Below are 27241 nucleotides of genomic sequence, written 5' to 3'. Positions count from 1 at the left end.
AAAATATTAGTCTTCTTCTCTCTGTGCTGCAGTCTCTTATCATTATTTGGTGTTTTATAAAGCTTAATGTAGGTGAATGGGGGGGTGTTAACAGACTTTAGTCACTGATTTCCACTGAGTTTTGATTCGTAACTTTGCTTTAAAGACCATCCCCAGCGTTAACCTTGTCTCTGAGGACAAATCTCTGCTCCATACTCCTGCCTGTAGAATCGCTCAGGGAAGCAATACTCCACTCCTCCTTCCTTCCTTCCGCTCAGTGTCACTGTTTTTTATCAGCGCATGTTTTACCTCTTTCTAACTTGTTTTTGTGTTTTTATCTAGTGCACCTTCCTGTCTGTGTCAATAATATCTCTGCCTGTCTTTCTCTCTTCTTCTTTTCTGTCCAGCTCCTGTGTTTGAGTTTGTCTGTTTGCCTGTACACAGACAGAGAGGTGGCACTCTCCCTCTAGATGTCAGTGCTGTGTTAACAGCTCCCACAGCTTGTTTGGGAGGATGTACGTAACTCTGCCCTATTTCTATTTCTGCCTCAGTCTCTCTTCATAAACACACAAAGTACACTAAAGCTCATATTCATAGTTTTCAGAGAAGCATGAAAGCCTGAATGGATGAAAAGAGCTAAAGCCTGGCAAAGATCTTTAAAACATTAACTGATTTTTAATTGTGAGACAGCCTACAGATGAAAGCAAGTAATCACAGATTTTGTTTTTTATAGATTCATTCACCAACAATCAGAGCCTACACTGTTAAAACTAAAAATCTTGTAACTGTCCTTGTCAGTTGGATTTTGTCATGTTTTACAGTACAAACACTCATTCAACTTGCATTGCTTTATTCACTTTTATACAGTGCATTCAGTAGGTTTTCAGATTCCCTTCACTTTTTTCAGTTTTCTTATATTGCAGCCTGATGTTCCAAGGTACAGGTCATGGGAAGGCTACAAAAAATCTGCTGCACTGAAGGTTCCCAAGAGCACAGTGGCCACCATAATCCTCAAATGGAAGAAGTTTGGCCCGACAGGACTCTTCCAAGAGCTGGTTGCCCAGTCAAACTGAGCAATCAGGGGAGAAGGGTCTTATTAAGAGAGGAGCCAAGAACCCGATGGTCACTCTGGCGGAGCCCCAGAGATCCTGTGTGAAGACGGGACAAACCATCGGGTTATCCTTCCACTGATGTGGGCTTTATGGCAGAGTGGCTGGCCAGAAGTTTCTCCTAATTTCAAAACAAATGAAAGCCCATTTGGCTTTCATTTGGAGTATTTTGCAAATTCCAAGTGGGCTTTTGGAACAGGTTTTCATTGAGGATATCTCTGTTCAGCTTTCCCTAAACCCTGAAAACTCTCCTAGTCCTTGCTTTGGAAAAGCACCCCCACAGCATGATGCTGCTACTACCATGCTTCACTGTTGGGATGGTATTGGGAAGGTGATGAGCACTGCCTGTTTTTCTCCATACATAATGTTTGGAACTGAGGTGAAGAGAATCTTGTTTCACAGTCCTTCAGGTGCTTTTTTGCTAACTCAAACGTGGGCTTTTATTAATTTTGCACTGAGAGGCTTCCGTCTCGCCACTCTGCCATAAAGCCCTGATCGGTGGAGGGCTGCAGTGATGGTTGTCCTTCTGTAACTATGTCCCATCTCCACACAGAATCTCTGGAGTTCAGTCAGAGTGGCCATCAAGTTCTTGGTCACCTCTCTTACTAAGGCCCTTCTCCTCTGATTGCTCAGTTTAACTGGGTGGCCAGCTCAAACTTTTTCCATTTGAGGATTATGGAGGCCACTGTGCTCATGGATAACTTCAGTGCAGCAGACATTTTTGTAGCCTTCTCCAGATCTGTGCCTGGTAACAATCCTGTCTCTGAGCTCTGCAGGCAGTTCTTTTGACCTCATGGCTTGGGTTTTGCTCTGATAAGCATTTTCAGTTGTAAGTTTTTTTATAGAGAGGTGTGTGCCTTTCCAAATCATGTCCAATCAGATTAATTTACCACAGGAGGACTCCAATCAAGATATAGAACCATCTCAGCAATGATCAACAGAGATGTGAGGAATTGGGCTAAATTTATAGTGTTTTTGCAAAGACTCATACTATGTTAACAGTATAACTGCAATTAGTTGCAGAGCCCAAAACTCTATGGTGAACTAAAATTCCATATCTAGCTCATTTTTATGAACTGTAGTATTCTTTTACAGTGTCTAGCTTTAAACATAAACATTCATAAGAATATCAAACACTCCCTATTGCTCGGAGTGTATTCTTTTTTCTTTTTTTGAAAATTGAATAAGAGATTGTGCTCTACCTGCCACCCCAGCTCTCTGAAGCTGACGTAGAGCTCATGTCTTCGGCATGCCGTCTTCTGATCACTGCTGTTGTAATCTGCAACAAAAAACAGGATGCTCTCATTAAAGATAGGTCAGATACAAGCATGATTCTGTGCAGTAACATCTACATAATGCTGTTAAAGACATAATACACACTCAGAAAAAACCTACTTGGTTTGGTTATTTTTTCAATATTCCAATTAAAGCTTTTATAAGTGACGCATTATGTTTAGAATCTGAGAGCAGAAGAAAAACACCATACGCCTGCTGTAATGCACAGGGTGGAGACACATGGGAGGGCGTAGACCAGAGCACAGGCACAGATGCTCATTACAGCGGTCACTTTGCTGAATGTGCTTCATGTTCATCTGCTGTCCAACGGTTTTGAACGCGTGCCTAATTGAATTCATCAGCATCCAAATATTGCCTGGCTCCAGCGCAAGTGGTGACACAGTGACGACTGTGTTTACGGACTCTCCTGTCCCGCAGTTTGAGCCTAATTATCTCTGTTCCACTGAGCAGCAGCAGGGTGGACAGTCTGAGGACAGTCCCAGGACAGTCCCAGGTAGAGATTTGGGTTTTTCACAGGAGAGGAGGTCATTGCTGGCATCGGTGGCTGAGCTGAAGTCAAGACAGTGACACTGACTTTCCACTGACATTTAAGGGCTCTCTCGCTTACCCACTTTCTCTGTCTTTTCTCACAGTTGCTGCAGATTTGTCGGCTGCACATCTATGATGCGACTCTCCCGCTCCACCACATCCCAAGGGTGCCCTACTGGATTGAGATCTGGTGACTGTGGAGGCCATTGGAATACAGGTACTCACTGTCATGTTCAAGCTTTGTGGCATGGTGCTGGACCACATCTGCATGCCTAAATGCATTGACTTGCTGTCATGTGATTGGCTGATCAGCTATTAATGTTAACAAGCAATTTAACAGGCGTACCTAATTAAGTGGCTGGTGAGTGTATATTCATGCTATGCAAAAATATAATGTGTTGGTTTTAATGTGCCTGTACAGACTGAGAAAACAAACTTCTCCTTGAGATAATAAAGGAGAGCTCTCTATATATTTAGAGGAAAGAGAAAGTGTAGTTTTCATAATTCTGTAACTTCAAAAAACATCCACCAGTTCAGCCATTATGCTGCAACAGCTGTCTCTTAACACTAGAAAGCCCAGATTTCCAAACCTACTAGAAAGAACTAGAATTAATTTATATTTGATTCTTGGAGAGTGTTTTGCCAGTTGCATCGCGTTTCCTCTTTTGAAGTTCGTTTTGACTTGTGATTTCGTCTCTAAAATTGAAGCGTCTCTCTTATTGGAGCTGTTTTGTTTCATTTAGAGTGCGTCTGACTTTTGCCAATCATTTGCCCTTACCAGCCACCGTACAAAAGAGACTCCTTAAATCAAACTATGGTTGCATGTTTTATTTTTCTTATTATTTCTAGCTTGCTTTACAAAGCAATGATGAAATGTTTTGATGACAGCTTAAACAGTATTATCCAGTGAGTCTCCCGAAAACAGCTGGACGGAGGTGATATCTTAGAATAATCATTCAAACCAGCCCTTGATCAGCACCACAGAGTGACACATTAATCCTGACTAATAACAGCCTAAAACCTCCTCAGCCTGGTTTAATTCAACTACTCAACATCTAAAATTTGTCCAAATGAGAGTTTACTCCGTGAGAAACAACTAATTTTGCTAAGCAACGTCAAATTAATGTAGGTGTAGCAAAAGCTGTGCAGTCAAAATGACTGCCTCTTGTCTTTATAGGTAGAAGTGATCATATTTTCTTTTCCTTTAGAGCCATGTGTAACAATATCTCAAATTAAAATGCAGACAGTTTTAGGAAAAGCCAGGGACCAGCAGCATTCTTACTTTTAATTCAGCAAAGTTAATACGTAAAATAAATGCAAATACAGTCGAAATGACTGCTATGGTGTTTTAAGTGTTTACACACAAACTCATTGACAACTAACCCGTGATTTCCACATGTGACAACTGCGCCATGCACCAAAGCGGGAGAACTATGAGTTCACGCAGGAATAGTATGTCAACAGTAGGGGTGGGAGAAAAATTAATACAGCATAGTATCGCAATATTTTGTCTGGTGATATATTGTATCGTCCCTTGAACCGAGTATTGATGTTTTTTCCAAATTAATTGCTAATATGAATTGAAGTCTATGATAATGAAAAAATAAAATCAATTGTTTGGGCAATTGTTTGGCGGCAGGTTGGCAGGGGGCCACAGAGCAGGAAAAAAGTTAGTACAAAAACATGGCAGAACCAGGGGAAGGACATTAGGAATGCAAGCAGGGCACGAATGAGATGGACATGACACATGAGGTTTGCAAGAAATGCTACATGAAATAAAATACTGCAGAAATACGACAAATATGAGGGCAAGACTAATGCTAAATCAGCTAAACAGTTGAAAAAATGGTATAGATCGCAATATATCGTGAAATATCGTATTGCAATACTCACTGTACTGCAAAATGTTTAAAATTACAATAATATCGAATCATGACTCAAGTGTCGTGATAATATCGTATCGTGGGGCCACTTGTGATTCCCACCCCTAGTCGACAGCAGACTGTTTTACCTTTTGGGGTAAATTTATCCTTTCCAGTATAAGTCCATGATATTATCGCTTCCACCATTGGGTGAGTGCATTAGGAAGTTAAAAGGTTAATGTTTGCTTAAAGGATCTGTGGTTTTATGTAAAATTATTTGGGTAAATTTTCTCAAAAGTTAACTTTCCTCGTCATTGGTGCCATTGTAGCTCTGTGACCCACTGACCTCTCAGTGACCCTTTGCTCTCACTGCAGGATGAGATTAAATGTTGATATAGTGATGATTTACAATCAGGAGTCCGTGCGTTGTGTTGTATTTTGAAAGTCCTGGATATTCTACGCCTGTGAATTGGAGCCTGTTTGGAGCTTTCTGTAGACAGGAATTGACGTGATTTGGCAGCGGCCAGTGCTGAAAATAGACCTGCAGCATATCTCGTATGAGAGGAGTGGAATGGCGCTCCAGGAACACGCTGCTGCCGGACTGGAGCGCAGTCAGAGTAACTGCTCTGATAGACTAGAGAGGGGGCGATTTGCTCCGCAGTACGATTCCCCAGCAGATAGCGTTGTGGTCACTGTATGTGGAAATTGGAGTTAAGAATGCTTCCACATCTAACCTGTTTGCAAACCGAAGTCTGTGCCGTTTGACAGACTTCAGACTCCTCCCAAGCCAGTCAACATGGAGACCTGGGTGCCACTGACACAGTGAGCATATGGCATCACTTCCTGTTTTCCTGCTGCTACTGTGTAGCTCCATGCAGTTTCTCATGTCAACAGAGGTAGAGCTAAATGACATTTTCCTTTTTTTATCCTGCAGTTTTAATTTTGCCACAATAATAACCAGATTCTGTTTGTCATAATAAATACATATCAATTCCAAATATCAGTTATCGATCTTATGAACTACCATTGGTATCAGTATTGGCACTGAAAAACCAATACAGGTCAACCTCTACAATGGATTTATAGTCCTCCACTTCTGTAAACCCTCCAGCATTCAGCCAATCAGATTATGTAAGCAGATGCAGGATCCTAAGCAGGTCTGGTGCCTACACTGGAGATAACACCGTAACATATCTTTATCTCTTTTAAATAAAACCTCTGTTTATGAAATAAAGATATGGAGGTTAATACTGTGAGATTCATGTCATGGTCATATGACCGTTTTGGTCCACTCTGGAAGATTTTCATGTTTCAAACTGGGCTGCAGCATTTTAAGTTTGGGAAATGCAGCTTTAAGCAAAACTTCAAACCTAAACCCACAAGTGAATTTAATTGTAGGTGTTTGTTGGTCTGCACATTCTCACACTGCAAAGTTAATTATAAAACTGTTAACCAACTGTTTTGGCAGAAGATCTCCTCGTGGTTTGCTATTTTTGTTGAACTTTAGTCACACTTGTTATTAGGGTTTCGTTACTGGTTTTCGACTCCATGTTTAGCAGGTTTGAGTTAGTGCTGAGACTATTTAGGCTATAACAACTTCACACACTAAAGAAACAACACTTCACAGCTTTGAGTCTGTATGTAACTGGCTGTACTTTTTCAGATTTTCTCTCTGCATTGTCAGCCTTTATTGTGGAGCCGCTTTTCTTGTCAGGCCATGCGAACATGGCTGTTCGTCTTTCCTAGGTAGTAAACATACCACACGTGTCTTGAAACAGGTGGAACACTGCAATAGCAACATTTACAAGAAAAATATCCAGTATTGGACATAGACTAGCAAATTAGTCATGTACAGTATCGTTTCCATTAATATAAATCCCAACATCAGATTTCTCTCTAATAGGACTATACATTTTTGTCAGGGAGAGTGAGTCATTCAGTCACAGCCACCACCCAGACATTCTCCACACAAACTGCCAACAACAACGGCCTTGATTGGTTGGCTCGAGGCAGAGATGTACTAACACACACTCTAGCAAAAACACACTCCTGTACTACTAGAGACACAAGAACAGTCTAATTACGCCAGGCTCATTGATGTTGGCACCTTACAGCTCAACATCTATCATTTATTTCCACTGGCACTTAAATTATATATACAAACACCAGCTCATATACACAGATGACCTGATGAAAAATCCACATTGTCATTTTTTAAATGGAAATTTGCAATTTCGAAAAAGTAATGGTTAATATAATTTGGCTTTTTTAACCAAAAAAATACACAATTAGTGAAATGGGGATCACCTGAGTGCAGTGAATGTTTCTCAAGTGACTGTAGTGTAAAGACACCAGCGTCTGAAAGGTCAAGTCACTGGTTATTTAGTAATCCTGGCTACCATTACACCATAAGGACAAAAGAACACTCCAGAAAACTCAGAGAAAAGGATACTGAAAAGAACAAATCGGGATGAGTACAAAACAAATTTCAAGCTACTGAGCATTCCCCAGAGTTTAGTTAAACCCATCATGAAGAAACTGAAGGAATATGGTTCATGTGTAAATCTGCCTGGATCAGACAGTCCTCACAAACTGAGTTAGCGTGCAAGAAGGAGACTAGTGAGGGTCCACCAAGACACCTATGACTACTCTGAAGGAGGTACAAGAGGTCCATGATCAAGTGGAAGAAAGTTCTTTGATCTGATGAGACCAAAATGTTGCTTTTTAGATGTTATGTTTGGCACGTCACCACAAACACACCATCCTCAATGTGAAGCTCAGTGGTGGAAGCATCATGCTGTGGGGATGCTTCTCGGAAGCCAGCCCAGGAAGGCTGATTACTTTGGAGAAACCTGTTTTCACTTTGATATCAAAGAGGATTTTTGCCTTTTTTTGTCAGAGAAGCCTAATTATATTGACCATGATTGATCTATGAAATCAATACAAGGGTAAAACATGCAAGGGGTGAATACTTTTTACAGGAACTGTAATATAATACAGTACAATAAGAAAGGTACACTGCACTATGATACAATCTGATACCATACAGTATGACACCAGCTTTAAATTATTAAGCTGTTTCTAAAGATACATACAAACTGCTATCACTATCCATCTTACAATCTGTGTACCACTTAAATATCATCACGTTTCACACGTTTTTATAGAGACCAGGATGCAGCTGATAGTGACAGCATGAAGGGTTGAGTGGGCATGTCTTATCCCTCACCCTCCTCGGCCTGTCCATGATGATCTAAAAGTATTTTTATAGTTCCAGTGTTGACGCTCCTCAGCTGAAACTCTGGGGTTTAGTTACTCTTGAAATCCATCACTGCTGGTTGCATTAAGATTTCATCATCACATCTCATTTCATTTTGAACACAAACACTGACAGAACTGCCAAGACCTGTGTTTTTAAGCTGGATTCTTGTCTTCTAAATGATGGAGAAACAGATAGAAATAAGGAGGGGGAGTTGGATTTGTCACTTAGATTCATCACAGATTGAAGCAGACTAGGAGAGACAGAAAGAAAAAGCTGACAGAAAGAAAAGGAGAGGGAGCTAGGAGAAGCATGGTCCAAAGTCTGCCTCATCCTGGCCTCAGTTTTAACCACCTGTACAGAAATGTGGGTTTTGGGTTTCCATTAGCTTTAAGTTGTCCAATATTTCATGCAAAATTCTGTTAAAAATACATTCAAACTAACTTTACTTCTTCAAACTGCCTTAGAACTCTTAGAAATAAAGTGGATTGAGATGAAGAGTTTCCTGGACAAGACCAACAATAGAGTTTCTTTGCAGCAGAGCAGGAATAAGTCATCTGATTGGTCCAGTTAATTTAGAAAAGACAGGAAAGGAGAGGCGAGACTGGTCACGAGAGGCGCAGTGGCAGAGGTTAAATGGTCACCCGAAACCATCAAATAGAATCAGGTGTTTCCCCAGTTTAGGGTTCCTTCCTTTCCAATAGGAAGGGCAGTCCACTGTGTCTGCCAACATGGAAATACAATGTTAAAATGTGTCTGTGCTGTTTTTAAGGGTGCGCATGTGATTTCAGGCATGCATGTTTGGCTTTATGTATTCTGTGATATCCACACCGGTAGAAACGGATCAACCTGCCTCTCTGCAGACTGTAGAGGGTATTTGGACTGTATAGAGGCCTTTTCCTAGATAAACCTTTGTCTGATTCAGGATGTGTTCTTAAACTGCTGAATTATTTGTGCCCATTTTCTTAAACTACTGAATGCCATGTCCCTGTAGACCTGACGCTTAACATTTTTACTAATTAGCATAGAAAAAAGCATTTTTGATGTCCATATCAGGGCATGAGACTGCAGGGCCATATGCAAACACAGAAATCACACAGGATCGAAAAGCTTAATGCAAGTTCAAGCAGGAAGAATGTTTCATTTCCACTCATCCTTTCATTCATTAATAATCACTCACTCACTCGTCCCCTATTCCTGCTCTGGTAATCAGCTCTTAAATTCTGAGCCAATCCCTTTCAGCCACAACCTCTCTTTATCCAATCATCCTGCAGCTGTCATATTTTAAAAAGTGTTTTCTCTCTTCCACAGTTTCAGTGTGACCGCTGAAATCCTCCTCCAACCCAGCCACCTCCAATACATCTAACTGGTGTCTAAGTTCATCTCCTTCATGCCATCCTACATCCCTTCATCGCCACCTTGAACAAAAAGTCACTGATGAATCTCCTTAATCATGCATCATTTTTTTTGTGTTTGGACACTGCCCTGCAATCTCACATCCTTTTATGGGCATAAAAGGGGCATTTCTTTACACTAATTAAGAAAAACATGCAAAAGCTTCCAGCTGATGAGACATGACATTAATCAATTTTAAGAGCAAAGGTTTAAGATCACATTATGGAAAAGAAAATTCTAGGATATTTGTAAATAAAGTCCAGTGTTCTTACATACTTAGCTACGAATAAATCACAGATAATTGAACTCTGGTGAATGTCAGAATGTCCTTTAAAACTGTGTAAGTATGTTCTAAGAACAGATATCTTCTCTTTAGTTGTTGATTGAGGCCCTGTGTTTTCCCTAACATCATAAAGGCACATTAGCATTCAGTGTTTAAATACAGGGGAGAAAAAAACAAGGACAGAGGAAAAGTGCTTTTGAAAGAACAGAGATGATTGGCTGAAACTCTTTGCTGACCTGATGTGAACCTGAGGTCAGGTTTAAAGAAACAGGAAGTCACATGTAACAGGATAAAGGGGCTTTAAAACTGTTAATGTACAGAGATTTATGAGAGCAGATTTCATAATGGACTACAGGGACTTAGAGTAACTGTAAGCTTGTTCTTTGTCAGCATTTCTCTCTGAATAACATACAGTTGTCACTGCCTGCAATCACTGACATGCATACACCCATACTACACACACAACAAACTCTGACGCCCCCATCCTGGTCTGGTTTATGAGGCGTAACATTCAGCTGTGGGTCAAAACCTGACCAGGGTGGAGGGTGGCTAGAGCTGCAGCACCGTCCACTCACTAGTCAAACATCTACACCAGTTCACATTCATATTGTTTCTTGTTAGGCACAGGTAGGGCTGCTCACCTCTCCTGGAAAGCATTAAGATGTAAGATTTGGTCCATAAGACCCAGCCCTAGTTGCAGGTATGATGGCAAAGTTGCATCATCTAATCTGAATGATGCTGGAACAGAAAACTCCCTGCATCATTGTTATTTTTTCAAAGAACTAATCAAATGAGAAACTAAAATATGTATACTTCATCAGGTTATATTATCCTGCAAAGCCTTCTTCAAGTCATTTTCTTGAATTATGCACAAATTATATAAGGTTTGATAACTAGATACATACATAAATACTGTACACATATACTAGTCGTTCTCTTTGCACCTCTTGTCCTTTAAAGCCATCAGCCCTTACAGTCTGTGGGGCTCTTTAAGAGGAATAAAGCCGATATTTACTGTGGGCTTTCATTGAGTGTAAAGGTCCAGATTTGTGGTGCCCATAAACCACATCTCTCCTTCCTGCCTGTAAAATTTAATGCCACACAGCTACCGCTGAGCTCCGGCTCCCATGAGGCTTCTATTCATTTCTTTTTCCTCTCCTTGACACACAGTAGAGGTGGGAACAGGAGTGTGAGAAAAGGTCCTCTACATTACACAACACTCATTTCTAGACTTCACCACCAGACTCAATAAAGCTTGGACGCTGTGTAAAGTGTAAATACAAACACAATGTTGACCATTTCAACCCCATATTTGACTGTAAATAGCAAAAAGACATCAAATGTTAAATCTAGGTTCAATAATTCTTTTAAAACTACATGCAAATTTTGATTTTGATGCCAGCAAGACATTTTAAAGGGTTGTAATTAGCACTTTCATGTATATTTTTTCTTTTCATTACACATTATGTTCATTCCTGACTTTTTGAGTAGAAATGCACCTAAACAGACGAAAAGATTTGACACAGCAGCTAACATCTGCAAACGCTCTGCCATAGACAGAATGACTTAGATTAAGACGTTCAAATTTAGAAAGGCTCAAAATGAAAAAGTGCATGTTTGTCTCTATGTGGTCTGATAACAAATTCATCCTAGTCCATCTCCAGCATCCATCAGTTTCTAGCTGATTAATGGGGCTGAAATAAATCAAGTATGATTGATGGAATCAATCATCTTTCTTGCCCAAGAGATCAAGGCAAAATCTCAAGGCACACCATATTCAAATCCTGTATCTATAGTGTTGTACAGTTGTAGTAATAAGGCATTGTACAAAGCCCCACGGCATACCTAGACGTGCCATGAGGCACGCCACTTGGGAACAGGCCTGTGCTCTAAAAATCGCTATGGCAATATATCGTCACACACACTGCTGATACACATATCAATACAGATTTTACTGAATCAATATGACCATATACAGTGCTTAACAAATTTATTAGACCACCCTAACCCTAACCAAAGTAATGCCACAGCTGCCCTAATGTAATTACCAAGTTCATTTTTTATGTTTCTGCAATGGTTAATGTACCAATATGTAGAAGCTCTTTAACCCTAAGGATATTTTAATGCTAAAATATAATTATTATTGTTTTCCATGAATTTTCAAATTTACTGATTTACAAAGAAACTGAAAAAATAGTAAAGCACATGATTTTTTCTTGATTAATATGTCAAATTATAGTTATTTACTTGCATTCCTGAACAGAAAATTGAGTTATAGTGGTTTAGTGGTATGCTTGATTAATTTCTGACTTCTCAGAGAAGCCCAGTGAGCTGGCTCAAATTTGGGTGAATTCAGTTTGAAATCCCTCATTCCAGTTCAAAATGGTAAAACGTGGAGAGCTCACTGAAAATGAAAGAGTCCGCATTAAAGCACTTCATGATGCATGGTCTTTGAGACAAATATGACAGGTGGTCTAATAAATTTGTTAAGCACTGTATGCTGTGACGGTAGCTTTATAACATGTATCCCCATGGTGCAGTTAACATACATGTTAACAGTTTTGATTAAATCCAAACAAAATATCCTAAAATAAATTTTCTCCCCCAAAGACCTCTGTATGAACTGTTCATAAGTGTTTAAGCATGATTTGATAGCATGTGCAAATATAATTTTACAACCTCAAAGCTGACAGAGCCTCCTCTACAATCTCTGGGGTCCCAGGTTGGGAAACAAGGTATAACACCATCTGAGGAATAACGATAGCTTGACTTAACTGTGCATGTACACCTGCTGATTGTTTCACCTGGAAATGCTTCACTGCAGGTACAATCATATTTTTGACCATCCAGCCCACAAACATGAATAAGGAGTGGCAGTGGTGGCCAGCTTCTCACCTTGTCTATTCAGGAGTGGAAACACTGCACCTTAGTGAGCTCTGTAGCTCTTTAACACTCAGACTCTCCATGCAGTGAGCTCTATGAGGCTCATATTAACTTGTTGCTACACTACCTGCTATTCATGAAGGCCCTGACAGACTTAAGTGCCTACGGCAGGAGGAAACGCCAATAAATCATATTTATCACACGCTGTTCCGAAAATATAATAATTAAATGGTGGCAATTCAGATGTTACAGGCTGGGTGAGACAGTTGACATTACATAGTCACTTCCACCAATCTCTAAAACTACAGCAATTTCTCAAATCAGGCACAGGAAAAAATTGCAGCTTTTACAGTAGTAATTAAATCGACTTCCACAGAGGTGGTGGGGACAGAAAGCTCAAAGTTTAAAATAAAGACTGGGGCCTTAAAGGAGAGAGTCTCACTGCAGTGAAGGCATGAAAGAAGAATGTCACTGCTGTCCCTGACGTTTCTCCTCTCCTCTGCTCCCCCTCCCACCAGCCACAACTACTGAAGTTTATCTTTCTTCCTGTCTTTCATCACAGAGGTTATTAAACCCTGCGAGGGAGCTCCACCATGTCTAATTACTCCAACAGTAAACAAAAGGAGGTCGGGTGGGGAGGGAGCAAGGAGAACGAGGAGGAGAAGAGAGACAGATGAAAAAACACTGCAGGCCGAGCGCCGTGTTATTATAATTCTTTAAGCGATACTGTTAGCGTGGTCAGTCTTTTAGCTGTGCAGCTAATGACTGGCTAGGCCTAATTACAGGCTGCATTTGCTGCGCCGGGATGTGATATTCCTTCCCCGGATGGTTGTTAACTTCCCCCGCAGCCAACTCCCATTACCTCCCGGCCTTCTACGCCCACAAAACCCCAAATTACCTTTAAAGGTGTTGCATTGTTCTTTTGGCGAGGTGCATGGCTTTTTCCTCTGTGCTCAGTCACACCCAGAGGGGGCGGAATCATCAAACTCATAAAACTATTCATGCTCTAGAATCATAACTCCAAATACGAGGGGGGAAAATGCTCACCAAAACCACCGATCTGCCAAACAAATAGGAAAACATCACATGAGACTGCTTTGTAAAAAAACAGAGATGATTAATTACTCATATAATCACATCGTCATCTCAGACTAATGCTGCAGAAATGTTTTTGGCTGAATGCGTCCTCTTCTGTCATCTGGAAGACATTTAATATCACATGTCCTTTTAAATCCAGCTTGCTAAAAATGTGAAAATGAGAAAATAACAAGCCCCCAGGCCTCACAGGGAATAAAAAGAGGGAAGTAAAGTTTCATAGTTAAAAGGCTGTTTTATGTCCCGAGCAGTCATGTCGATAAATTATGACACAGCTGAGCAGAACAAGGTATTTTATGAAATCTAAATGAAAAATGACAGTAGAAATAGTTCATGAAGTTTGGATTCTACTTCCTCCCCCAAACTGTTCCGCGCTGTTTTAAAAAAAATATCTAGAAACGAGAGCAGTGGGGGCTGAGGACATTACCGATGCTAATATGTTTAACGGCTATGCACAGTTATGTAAAAGTAGAGCGCTGGCTACTTCTGTGTATTTTAGTGCTCTGCTCAGGCTCTGTTACAACAGCTCATTCCTGTGTTTACATGAACTAGTAATGGGTCCATTACTGACATGCACAAGTCATGGTTTTGAATGAGAAGCCACTGCAGACATAGGCTGATTATCAGCTGGCCTCACCTCACCCAAAACTCTATCTCATTGGTTAATTAGACATGAGTAACTCCTAGAGTTGTAACAGTATTGTTAATATAGCTTTGACAGAAGCGTCTCAATATCGATAGGTCCTCAGGGCTTAAAGAGTAGTTTTTTGACAGTTACCATCAGCCCTCGCCTACCCATCATCCCTTGCGCTCAACTCGCTGGCTTGATCTAACAGCATGAGGGAGAACTGAGTGATGTTTTAGAGATTGTGGAGGCTCCAGCGAAATCTAAATCTGATGTGTGGAATTTTGATTTCCCGGTGTCAAGTAATGAGAAAGATGAAAAAAGTGCTGGACAAACAAAAACATAAACAATAAGCAGACAATGGCAGACCTCAGTGACAAACTTGACAGGGAATATGAGTAATATAAGGAGCCACTTGACAAATCATCATCCTGAAAAGATTCGTGAAGATGCGAGGAGCAGAATTCAGCTCAACAAAGGGGATTTTTTTGTACCACAGTCATTTCTGTTATATTAAGGAAAAACCTCAATGTGCACTGATTGCCGCATCTCATTTGACTGACATATAGTTTGACAGGCAGACACTACCTGTCAACCAGAAGGCTAACTTTAGTGATACCTTGGCTGACAGGAAGTCAAGCTCAGTGGGCGGGCTCTTGATTTAAATATGGAAGCCGCCCTGGATTGGCTTCAAAAGCTGCTTGAGTCCACCTATTGTAATTAAATGGCTGACGTCACACAGGCTTTGTCCAATTCCCTTACAGTCTATGCTGCTGTCACAGCCCTGCCATTCTTCATAAGTTTTACCTCAATAAACTCCTCCACAAGTGACTGGATTCAGTGAATAGTGGAACTATGCAAAATAAAGGCATTCTGTACAAAGGGAATTTCTCCAAAGAAATTCTTAAGCGTGCTTTTACTTCGAAAAGCACAGTCATTTCTACCTTTTATAGTTTTAGTCTAGTTTCAGTCGACGAAAACTAAAAACCATTCTAGTCCAGTTATAGTAAAAGAATGTCCTTACATTTGAGACCTTACTTTTAGTCTACTATGTATTCTCTTGACAAATCATATCTCCATGTTCTCTTCACCTAGATCAAACCTAGATCCCTGCTTTCTAGAGCTGAGAGGCAGAGGAGCTACAGATACGATGCTTCTTGATGGATTTTCACAGTGGAAGTTTTTGTCATCAAATATCTATTTTTAGTAAGTCTTAGTCCGGTCTTTCTCATGGGAAAAAGGTAGTCAACAAATATTTTAAGTCCTGAAACCTTTTTAGACCTCATCATATGTGCATTTCTCTAAAATGCATGCATTTTATTCTGAGTAATTTACATTTAAATTGACAAATTTTTCTTTCATCATTTCAACTCTGGAGATAATAGGCTTTTCATTTCTGTATCACTTTCCTTTTTTTTTTTCTCTCCTCTTTTTTGTCCATTTTTTTAACACCACAGGTTGTATCAACTATTTCAGGTCTTTCTTGATAACTCCAGATGGAACAAACTGTAATCTGCACTACCGTCAGTTGAAAGTATGAGGAAGAATTATAAATCTTTGTTGCTTTATTCCCCAATACTGAACCCAAACCCAGCTGTGACCCCAAAACTGAGGTACCAACCAAAACATGGCTTCTGTGGACTGTAGATTTTTCAACACAGTAAAGAGCAAAAGCACAAATATCAACAAAGTTTGTGATACTTTACAGGTGGTTTCACGCTAAATAGGGGTGTAACGATTCATTGATGTATGTAAACACCTCAGTTGGTTGATTTATTTTCCAATCTGATCGTTAGAGAAGTCAAAACATCACTCTACATCAAACTACACTTTTATTTTGAAATTCCTCCCCCATACTTTTTGACAGTTTCTGCCCTGCAGCATGTCCTCAACAAACTAGCAGTTGCAGCAGCTAACAATCAGTAGCTGAGACAAAGAGGATATCCAATCTTCTTTTAGCTCTGTGGACATATTTCAGATGGAAACTACTGCAGAGCCTCTTGACTAATTTTGCAGACTAGATCTGCATTGTTTATCACATAAAACCACCTCATAAGAGCATTTACAGATAAATACCACTGTTCTCTCGTAATGGCTTTACCGAGGCCTATAAAGTAAGTGTTCAGAGGTATTTCTGACTTTAAATAAATGGACTGATGTCTGAGTTTTTGCAGGTGTAGCTATTTGTTGTTTTAGAAAGTGCTTCTCCCTATTATCACATTAATGACATCGAAGAATAGCAGATCAGTGCTGGTCACAACTGGCCTTGATGGAAAATCCCAAGAACAAGACATTCAAGATGTGGTCTTGAGACCAGTCTCAAGACCAAGACCAATCTCGAGTACTACAACACTTGTGGTGTCTGATACAGGCTCTACGGGTAAACAGAGAAATGCTGCTTCGTGCCTCCGGATTATAGGTCTGCCATCTCACATTAAATTTATAATGACAGTACAAGCTGCCTGAACTAGATGGGGCTGAAGCAGGACAACCATTTTCTTTATATTATCCACCATCATTGTCTTGTTATGAAGCTGCTCAGAGCAACAGAGAGCATCCGTTAAAATAAAACTCTGTCCTAAGTTTGCAGTAGAGGAAAGGAAATAAAAATATTTGGTACCAAAAATCTTTGCTGTTCTATAATCAGTATGTTTAAAAAGAAATCTCTGTACTGTGTTCCTAATTTAAATGTAATCAGAATTTACTACTACAATCAGCAGCGTGTCTGTGTGTCTGTCTGTAAACAGAATTCTAACACAACACATGGTTTAACACAAACTGATTCCAAAGTGATAAAAAGATGAAGTAGGATCAGCTCAGTGGTTAACCACACAGGTCAGGAGGTTGGATGTGTGCAGAGGGGGGGACGCTATTAATAGAAAACACGCAGAGTATTGTAGCTCATGAATGTTTTCTTTTCTAAAGCTAAAAAGCCTCTATGTGGAAGCTTGTGCACACTAGAGCAATTAAAAACAAACACATTGCTGCCTTCCGGCCTTAGATCTCGTGTTATTACGGAAAAAGTATCAGGGTGAATTATGGTGAAATGTTCCTTTAAGCAGCCGCCTGAACTGATGCACTGTAGTTCTGTGCCAGACACAAACTAGGGGACAGTGTCCACATTTTGTTTCTCCCCATGAGCGCTCCACAAGACGGATGCGCTCCCCATCCGTTCTGTCCTCCTCCCTGTCTCTGGAGTGAGTGATGCGGTATTGAAACCATATGCCCTCCTGAATTCCTCGCGGATCCTCCCATCAAGTCAAATCCCAGCAGTCCTCTGCTGGCCGCGGACACTCTGCTGTCGCGAGGGGGGCCTCCCCGCTTCCTGTGTAGGATCTAAATATTTACACTCCCCGTCGTCCCGAGTGGCGAGGCGGAGAGGTCTTGATGTTTTGGGTTATGTAAAGTCCAATCCTCCAGGACGCATATTTAACAGATTGTCCTTGTTAGAGCAGATTTGTGAGCAGATTTACCTCAGAGAAAGTTTTCTCATCCTCCTGATAAAAACACATGACAGCCAGTTTACCTTTCTGCCATTGAAGAAACAGTATAGAAGCATTCATATTAAGGTTTTGTTCATATTTGGCAAAGTATTCCTTAAAATACTGACAGAAAGAAGGGACAACTCTCATTACGGTCATATTGTGAGCACATGTTGTGCACCTCAGCCCTCTGATTCATCAGTGTACCCCAAATCTCACCGCCTTTCAAGACATCTTAAGTCTTTAGACATCTTAGGACATCTCAAGCCAAAGACAGCTGGCTTGAAGAGAGTCTGGAGCCAAAAGTGAACATGTGGTACACTCCAACTCTCCTGCAGCATAACAAATGATGAGTCTTTGTTCTCTGTTATGTCAGCCAAAGCTTTCATCTCGGGCAATTACTGAGAAAAAAAGCCCCGCAGGAATTCAACTTACAACCTCTTGTGGTAACAGCAGCACACTGTTACCTACTGAGAAAGTGAGGGAGATACACTGAACAAACAGGAAATAGAGCAAAGCGAGAGTAGAAGCGACTTGTCCCAAAAATACTTCTGTGTACCACGCAGATGGTGGAGCCATTAAATGAGGTGGAGGGAGAAGAGAAGCAGAGGTAAATCGCTTCCCAGGTAGCTGGCCAAGTCAGGCCGTCTGCAGCTGTGTGTCAGTGCACTAAGCTGGATTCTGGCATGCACTGAACCAGGTTTTTCGGGTAAAGACTTCGTCCATTTTGGGCTTAGAATCAGCTCAGGTTAGCAGAGCCGGGGCTAGATTAATGCCAGTCTAATCCCTGAATTCAGCAAAAGCATACTTACAATGATTCTCGCAAGTCGTTCATCACAATTCTGACGTGAGTCTAGAGAGCAGGTGTGCTCTGCTGAGGCTGTTGTTGGGCCAAACATGTTTGGCTGCAGGAGCTCCGAGCACCGAGAGACATATATGAAAGTTAAACTCAGCAGTACTGCCATAAATGCTGAAGTCTGAATGTGGGGCCTCCATGGTGCAGACTTGGCTGTCCAGCAAATCCCACAGATGCTCGAGTAGATTAAGTTTATAGGGCTGTCAATTTTAATCACATTAAGTCCTATTAAAACCCCAATTCCAAAAAAGTTTGGGCGTTTTGATAAATGTAAATAAAAAAAAGACTACAACGATTTGCAAATGTCATAAACCCAAATTTTATTCACAATAGAACATAAATAACATATCAGATGTTGAACCTGAGACATTTGACCATTTCAGGTAAATTATTAGCTCATTTTGAATTTCATGGCAGCAGCACATCTAGAAAGAAAAATACGGATGGGGCAAAGTAAGTGGTACTTACTAAAACAGCTGGAGGAGCATTTTGCAACTAATCAGGTTAATTGGCAACAGGTCAGTAACATGACTGAGTATAAAAGGAGTATTTTAGAGAGGCAGAGGCTCACCAAAGATGGGCAGAGATTCACCAATCTGCCAAAATCTGTGTCTAAAAATTGTAGGATATTTCAGAAAATATTCCATAAAGTGAAATTGCAAAGACTTTACATATCCCACCATCTACAGTCCATAATATCATCAAAAGATTCAGAGAATCAGGAGGAGAAGGCCAAAGCTCAACACTGGATGCTTTTGATCCTTGGGACCTCATGTAGCACTGCATTAAAAACAGGCCTAATTCTGTACTGTAAATCACTGCATGGGTTCAGGAACACTTCCATGAATCGTTGTCTGTCAACACAGATCAGCGTGTCATCCACAAATGCAAGTTAAAGCTGCATCATGCTAAGAAGAAGCCAAATATGAACACAATCCAGAGATGCTGCAGCCGTCTCTGGGCCAAGCTCATTTAAAATGAACTGAGGCAAAGTGAAAAACTGTTCTATGGTCAGATGAATCGAAATGTAAAATTCTCTTAGGAAACCACAGATGCCGTATCCTGCAGGCTAAAGAGGAGAGAGGCCATGTTTGCCTTGTTATCATCCACAGTCCAAAAGCCTGCATCTCTGATGGTATGGGGTTGCATTACTGCCTATGGTGTGGGCAGCTCACACATCAGGAAAGGCATCAATGCTGAAAAGTAGATAAAGATTTTAGAGGAACATATGCTTCCATTCAGATAACATCTCCTTCAGGGAAGGCCTTGCATATTAGCAAGACAATACTAAACCACATACTACATCCCTCACCACAGCATGGCTTTACGGGAGAACAGTCTGGGTGCTGAACTGGCCTGCCTACAGTCCAGACCTTTCACCAACAGAAAACATCAGAATACAAATAAAACAGCAAAGAAGACCAGGATTATTGAGCAGCTAGAATCCTACATCAGACAAGAATGGAACGACATTCCTTTCCCAAAAATCTAGCACTTCTAAGACATTTACAGATTGTTGTTTAAGAAGAGATGATGCTACACAATGGTAAACATGGCCCTGTACTTACTTTCTTAAGAATGGTTGCTGCCATTAAATTTAAAATGAGCTAATATTTTTCATTCAATGGTAAAATGTCTCAGTTTCAATATCTTGTGAATAAAATTTGGGGTTATAAAATTTGTAAATCATTGCATTCTGTTTTATTTCCATTTCAAACAGCGCCCCAACTTTCTTGGATTCAGGGCTATATACTGTATATACCTCGAGTTCATTTGCTTTTTAAACAACATGAGTGCACAGCATAAAAAAGACAACTGCGTCGGGTGGAAAATAAGAGAGACACCTGCACTGCAAGCCAAAACACTGCGGCCCAAGCATGCAGTATAGAACCTAATCAGTGCATTTACATGGACTTAAGAATCCCTGTTTTGGTTGGGTACACTATTATGTTTGTGGCCATGTAAATATCATAACTTGATTTCAGAAAGTGGGATATCCCCCTACTCTGGTTTTAAGAAACCCAATTTGTCACCTGGACAATTACAAAGGAAAACACAACACCTTTAACCATGTGCTCAATACCTGTACAGATAAAACCTCAACCATATGATGTTGCAAAACAAATTCGCTGCCGGCAACTTATAGCTTTCGTGACCAGTGCAAAAGCCTGGAAGAAAACAAAGCTTAGGACAGTGGCAGCTACCAGTGAAGACGACATAGTGATGTGGCACTAAGCACTTTTTCTCCATCTCTTTACCCCATTGACCACTGTTGAAAAGCAGTCAGTGTGTGGGATAAATAACATTATGACTGCCTGGCAACAGTTGTTTCTGGTTGATAAAAAAAAAAAAAACATGTCAAATAACAATTTAAGTATCCATGCAAGAAACAGCACTTTATTTGTGTAGCAAAGTGGAAAGTTATTGTCTAAGAGCAATCTTTTGTTTAACATTGATGTCCACACAAAGCAACATAATATGTGTTTTATGCTTGGTGTACATCCAAAGCCATTATAAACCACCAGGCCAAATTGCAGTAAGAAAAAAATGTCTCAGTAATAAAAAATTAAGTTAGAAAATCATGAAAATGTGAGCAGTTATCACTGCTCTGGAATGCTGTGGGTGCATCCACCGCATGGGCCAAAATCACACCCACTCACGGGAAAGACGCTCCTCTCTCAACTGTCAAAAACCACATTGACCTAAAAATGGAGAGTTCATCTGGCTGCTCTGTACTGGACCTGTTCAGCCCTACATGTCTGAGCCACCAGAGACAGAATCAGATTCAGAACCTGAGGACACGGATCTTCCCGAGGGTCTACCTATTTCCTCCCACTCTGCCAACAATTGGACATAAATTTGCTGTTAAACCTTGTGTATTGATACAGCTCTATTTAAGTGTTGTGGTAAATATATGTGCCTGTACACCCCATTCCAAATAATGATGTAAATTATATTTTTCTCTTATTTTCCTAAATAGTCGATGCAAATGACAGTCAGTATAATTTTTAAGTCATCAACAGTTAGAGCATAATTCCAATTTGATTCAAAATACCTCCCAATGATAACTATTTTTTTTAAAAATACAAGAACTCAAAATGCACTTTCCAAATTATTATGCACAACAGAGTTTCATACATTTCATAGGTTCTAAAGAACTGAAAATTTGCAGCATTAGGAGGTCATATTTACCAAAATCAAACGGTATTTCAATCAAAAACATCTTAACAGGCCAAGTTGCATGTTAACATAGGTCCACTTCTTTGATATCACCTTCACAGTTCTTGCACCCATTGAACTTGTGAGTTTTTGGAGAGTTTCTGCTTGAGTTTCTTTGTAAAATGACAGAATAGTCTCCCAGAGCTGCTGTTTTGATGTGAACTGCCTCCCAAGTCTTTTGCTTGGGTTGAGATCAAGGGAGGATGGGGGTCACACCATGAGTTTCTCTCCTTTTTTGCCTATAGCAGCCAATGACACAGAGGTATTCTTTGCAGCATGAGATGGTGCATTGTCATGCATGAAAATAATTTCGCTACGGAAGGCACGGTTCTCCTTTTTGTACCATGGAAGACAGTGGTCAGTCAGAAACTTTATATACTTTGCCGAGGTCATCTTCACACCATGAGTTTGATTGAAAAACAAAAAACTGAATGTTTATGACACTAAAATCCAATTTGAATAATTTGGAACACGGTGTATGTGATGCATGCTCCAGGAGGATGATACCAGAAGGAGCTCAAGAGAGTGCAGGTCTTATACAACTACTTCATGTGTGGGATGTAAACTACAAACATGGTAAGGCCGACATGTTAACAGTGTTAATTCTGAGGCTAGAACCAATGTAATAAACATCAACAATCAACAGTACAATGACTAAAGAACAATGTTGGGCATCTCCATGAACAACCTTGGAGGTGCAGACCTTCCTGGCGACTGTCAGTGACAAGGAGGTGCACAGGGAATTGGATGACGCTGTGAGGCAAGAAGGAGTGTTCCAGCTGGTGGTGTAGCCCTGCCATCAGGCCTACAAAAGCTTACCAAGTGAGGAAATGGGTGTCTGTGGAAATGCAAACTATTTAGGGGTTTCCCATACCAAACCATGCTCAATCAACCGCACCACCTGGTGGAAACACAGCAACACTAACAATAATACTAATGTAACTGCCCACTCATTGATTTTGGTTTCTGGCTTTATCCCCTATCCATTGTCTCTTATAAAGGCAAAAAACCCTCAAATAAATCAAAAAAAAATCCCCAACACTGCAAACATCCACGTGGCTGCTTACTGCCACAGCCCCCTCCTCTTCAGCAGAATGAAAGCTCTGAGCCATGAAGCCTTATATTAGCCTTCATATTAGCGTGATTCTTTTACTGTCAAATCAGCTGAGGATCAGAGCTTTATTAACAACAGGCTCTCTGAGTGCCAGCTTTATGGACCCTTCAAGTCACACAATGAAGCCTCACAGGAGAAGCTTAGCTTCAAGCTCTGTCCAGAATGACACAGCAGGTGAAAGGTGGGCGGATTAGGGTTTTATTTAATTTAAAAATCCTACAGGGCTCATAACTTCAGGCTTTAACCTGTTCATTACATCAGCTGCCAAGAAGGGAAGGAACCAAGGCAGACTTGATGAGGAGTTTCAGAGGATGAGGTCACCTGTCAGGATGAAACCACTGACTGTGTATTTAATCAGGGAATATGCACTGGACTTTGTCTCTGCCATTTTATTTTTTTCTTATCAGAGTTCACCTCCTTTGAATATTTAAGAACACTCTTCAGATCAACTCAGTAAAATAGAGAAAAGATTCTGGATACCATCCCAGGGCTGGGATTCATCTAGGGCTGATTAAATTGATTCTGATCTATTCAGGTCCAATTCATCAAGAGAAATACTTCAATCAGACCCATCCACTGATCTCAGCAGGGTTAGTCTGAGGTAAGATTTGTGTCCCATTGACTGTATTTACATGGGCTTGAGTTTCCTGGGTATAAACCTTATCCCTGTTGTGATCAAATTAAGGACTTGGTGTTTGCATGCTCACAGAGAAAGCTGGTTATTCACATCTCTGTATACATGAATAATAAAAAGGACTCCACTTAGGACTGAGCAATACTGGAAAAAAAATTGGCACTGACAAGTGATACTTTCATTCATTTTAGATTCATCATTACAAAGTGGAATATTTGAAGACGTTTTTTGTTTTTATCTTAATGATTACAGCTTACTGCTTACAAAAATAAAAAATACACTATCTCAAAATATCAGAATACCAAAAAAGAAAAAAGATTTATAATACAGAAATATTGACCAAGAAAATTCTTCTCAGTTATGCACTCAATAATTGGTTGGAGCTTCTTTTACACAAATTACTGCATCTATGCAATGTGGCATGGAGCCAATCAGTCTGTGGCACAGCTGGGGTAAGAATCCCAGGTTGCTCTGATAGCAGCCTTCAGCTCATCTGGATTGTTGAGTCTGGTGTCTCTCATCATATTTCCAGAGATTCTCTACGGGGCTCAGGTCAGACCAGTTGGCTGGCCAATCGAACACATAAATACCATGATCAGCAAACCAGTTTCTGGTAGTCCTGGCTTCACTTTGGGCAGGTGCTTAGTCCTTCAGACAAGGAAATCCAAATATCCATGAAGCTTCTCAGCAGATGGAAGCAGGAAGTTTGTCTCCGTGGTAGGTGGCTGACAGCGTTGACTCTGGACTTGATAAAAGATATTCGGACCAACAGCAGCAAATGACATGGCATCTCAAACCATCACTGGCTGTGGAAACTGAAAACCCTGGACTTTCAGCACCTTCGATTATGTGCCTCTCTGATCTTCCTCCAGACTTTGGCACCTTGATTTCCAAACAAAATCAAAATTTTGTCCTGAAAACAGGACTTTGGACCACTGAGCAACGGTCCAGTTCTTTTTCTCCTAAGCTCAGGTGAGAAGTTTAAAATGTTTGTGGTTCAAGATTGGTTCAACATTGGAATGTTTGTCGCCTAATTCCTTGACTCGTCTGTGTGGTGGCTCTTGATATACTGACTCCAGCCTCAGTCCAGTCCTTGTGAAGCACCCCTAAGTTCTTGAATCTGCTTCTTTTGGCAATCCTCTGAAGGCTGAGCTCATCCCTGTTGCTTGTGCACCTTTTCTTACCACACTTTTCTCTTCTGGTCAACTTCTAATGAAATGCTTTGATACAACCTCTGAGAACAGTCAGCTCTTTCAGCACTGACCTTCTGTGGCTTACCATCCTTGTGGAGGGTGTCAATGATTGTTGGATTTTTTATTTTTATGAGCTGTAAGCCGTAATCATCAAGATTAAAACACAAAAAGTCTTTGATTATTTTACTTCTTAAGAGATGAACTTAGAATAAATGTTTTACACAGCTTTTCATGACATTGTAATTATTTAAAATTCTCCTGTATTCCCTAAATGACCATGTACCACATGAGGTAGACAATGCTCCATCAGAATAGGCTTCACTGTGTTTGATGTTGTATTGCAGCTACAGCTGTGTAGCATCAGACTAACCTGCTGGACCTGGGCCTCGAGATCCCTCTTGTGGTTGTGTGGATCGGTTACGGTTCTGCTGCCGACGTTTCCCACCAGTAGAGCGGGCAGTGCGGATGTGCACCTCACTGACTTTGAAAAACGCCACCATGAAAGGCTGCCTTTCTAGCGCCCCATCACGTCCCACAAGCCCCGCCTCCTTGGAGCCGATGCTCTGTCCTGTTGCAGAAGACACACTGCTTTAATATATTTTCATCAACAGCTAAAAACGTTACAACTATGGATTTATTAAGAGATAGTTCTGATCCTAAATGTGAAGTAACCTCTTACCACTGCTGGTCTCCACGCTGACCTGCAGGCCCAGGTTGTGTACTGGACTCATCACCCACAGGTTGCTGGTAGCAGTGATGTCAAACTCCAGCCAGCCCTCCTCAGCTGCCCACAGCCTACGAGACTCCAGCAGGAACAGATCTGCTTCTCTGGGAGATAAAAGAGAAGAAAGAGCTAGAGTAAAACTCAATACATGTTGACACACATACGTGTTTGTAGTGGATATAAAACAATCACTCAGCTAAAGAGTCTAACTCCAATGTAAAAAGCATTTAAAAGTGGTATTTTAAGTTTAAAAGGGCTTGAAACCAATTTGAAAGGGGTTGAAATAACAGTATGTGTTTGAAATGGTCGTGTAAAAATGTTTTTGTATTTTGTTTAACTTATTTTAAGTACAAATCTGCTATCGATTAGTTTTGTCTTAAAATTTGTTTGTTTTGGTGTACGTCCGGATTTGACTGCTAGGGGGAGTAGGTTGACTGCACCTCATTCATTACACTGTTGAATGAGAGCCAGCAACGACGTGTCTGTCTTTCTTCCGCACCTCTCCCCTTTACAGGTAAGAATGCATGGTTAAAAATAAATGAAACTATTTGTAAAAGGTTACTCTAGTTCTAAGGTAAATGTTAACAGTAAAATAAGTCGATGTTATATTGTTTAAGTACTTTTATTTAGTGTTGGAGACATAAAAGCGGCATCCGAGCAGAACATGTTTGCTAGCTTGACTCTACCCAGAGCATGGCAGATTCAGCACAGCCTAGCAAGAGTGTGTGTGTATTTTCTGTTTAGTATTACTTTGTTTGCTAAAAAATAGTACTGCTAAGTGTACATTATAAAATGCAGGGAGGTTTAAATTATAATTCTTTTGTTTTGTACTGACAGTATGAATGTGAATTTTTATTTGTTTACAAGGAATATATATATATATATATATATATATATATACTTTTTGTATTTTTGGTCATAAGGAAAAATGCATGTTCTGTCAAGTAGAGTTTTGGAACTTTGTGAACATGTACTGTACATTTATTAATGTGAAATCCATTACACTGTTGAATGAGAGCCAGCAATGTGTCTGTCTTTCCTCTGCATCTTTCCCCTTTACAGGGGTGTAACATGTTCAATCAGCAGCCAAGGTCAGGCTTAATGACTTTTCTTTTGTCAGGGCTTTTCACCCCTGGGGAAAGGTCCAGACACTGCCGGCAATTTTTGGGCTCTGGGAACATCAACAGCACGACCAGGGACTGGTGGCAACTGTACTACCTGCCTGGATGATACCCTCCACCGTGCTTACTCCCTACATCCATCCCTTACCCACCCTCAAGGTGTGGACTTTATTTTTTCAACAGATGATTTTCCCATGATGTTCAATATGCAATGACATCCAGAGCACATCCTGGGTTGTGTTAATTCTCCTTTCTGGCGCCCTCAGGTGGACTTACTCACCATTACAGGGAGGTTTTGGCCCAAACATACCAAAAAGTTCTGCACAATACTGAATATTTTTGATTTAATGAGAGAATAAAGTGGTTACAAAGTGTCACTGTCAGTCTGCTCCAACACATGATGATAAAATGCATATTAACAAGAAAGAGGAGGCCCATAATTTTGTCCATAGGTGGAGGGACATGTTCACATCAGCTCAATTTATCTTCTCTAGCAATGTAACGTAGTAGTAAGGGGTTATTTCTTGGGGGGATTGTGGACAGGCCGCGGGCACATTTTTTTGCTAAAAAAGCCTGAAAAAGTG

General features: G+C 40.5%; 1 protein-coding gene across 1 annotated transcript in view; it reads right to left on the bottom strand.

Moving 5' to 3' along the window:
* The window catches only part of bmp6 (bone morphogenetic protein 6), a 95517-nt gene that overhangs the window by 6553 nt on the left and 61723 nt on the right, over positions 1-27241 (bottom strand). The window contains exons 3-5 of the mRNA XM_041814098.1: positions 25492-25640; positions 25183-25380; positions 2291-2367 (exon numbers count right to left, since the gene is read on the bottom strand). Of these exons, the coding sequence (XP_041670032.1) occupies positions 2291-2367; positions 25183-25380; positions 25492-25640 (424 nt within the window). The remainder of the gene's footprint in view (positions 1-2290; positions 2368-25182; positions 25381-25491; positions 25641-27241) is intronic.

The sequence above is a fragment of the Cheilinus undulatus genome, linkage group 19, assembly GCF_018320785.1.
Source record: "Cheilinus undulatus linkage group 19, ASM1832078v1, whole genome shotgun sequence".
Lineage (NCBI taxonomy): Eukaryota > Metazoa > Chordata > Actinopteri > Labriformes > Labridae > Cheilinus > Cheilinus undulatus.
This window is presented reverse-complemented; position numbering and strand designations above follow the sequence as displayed.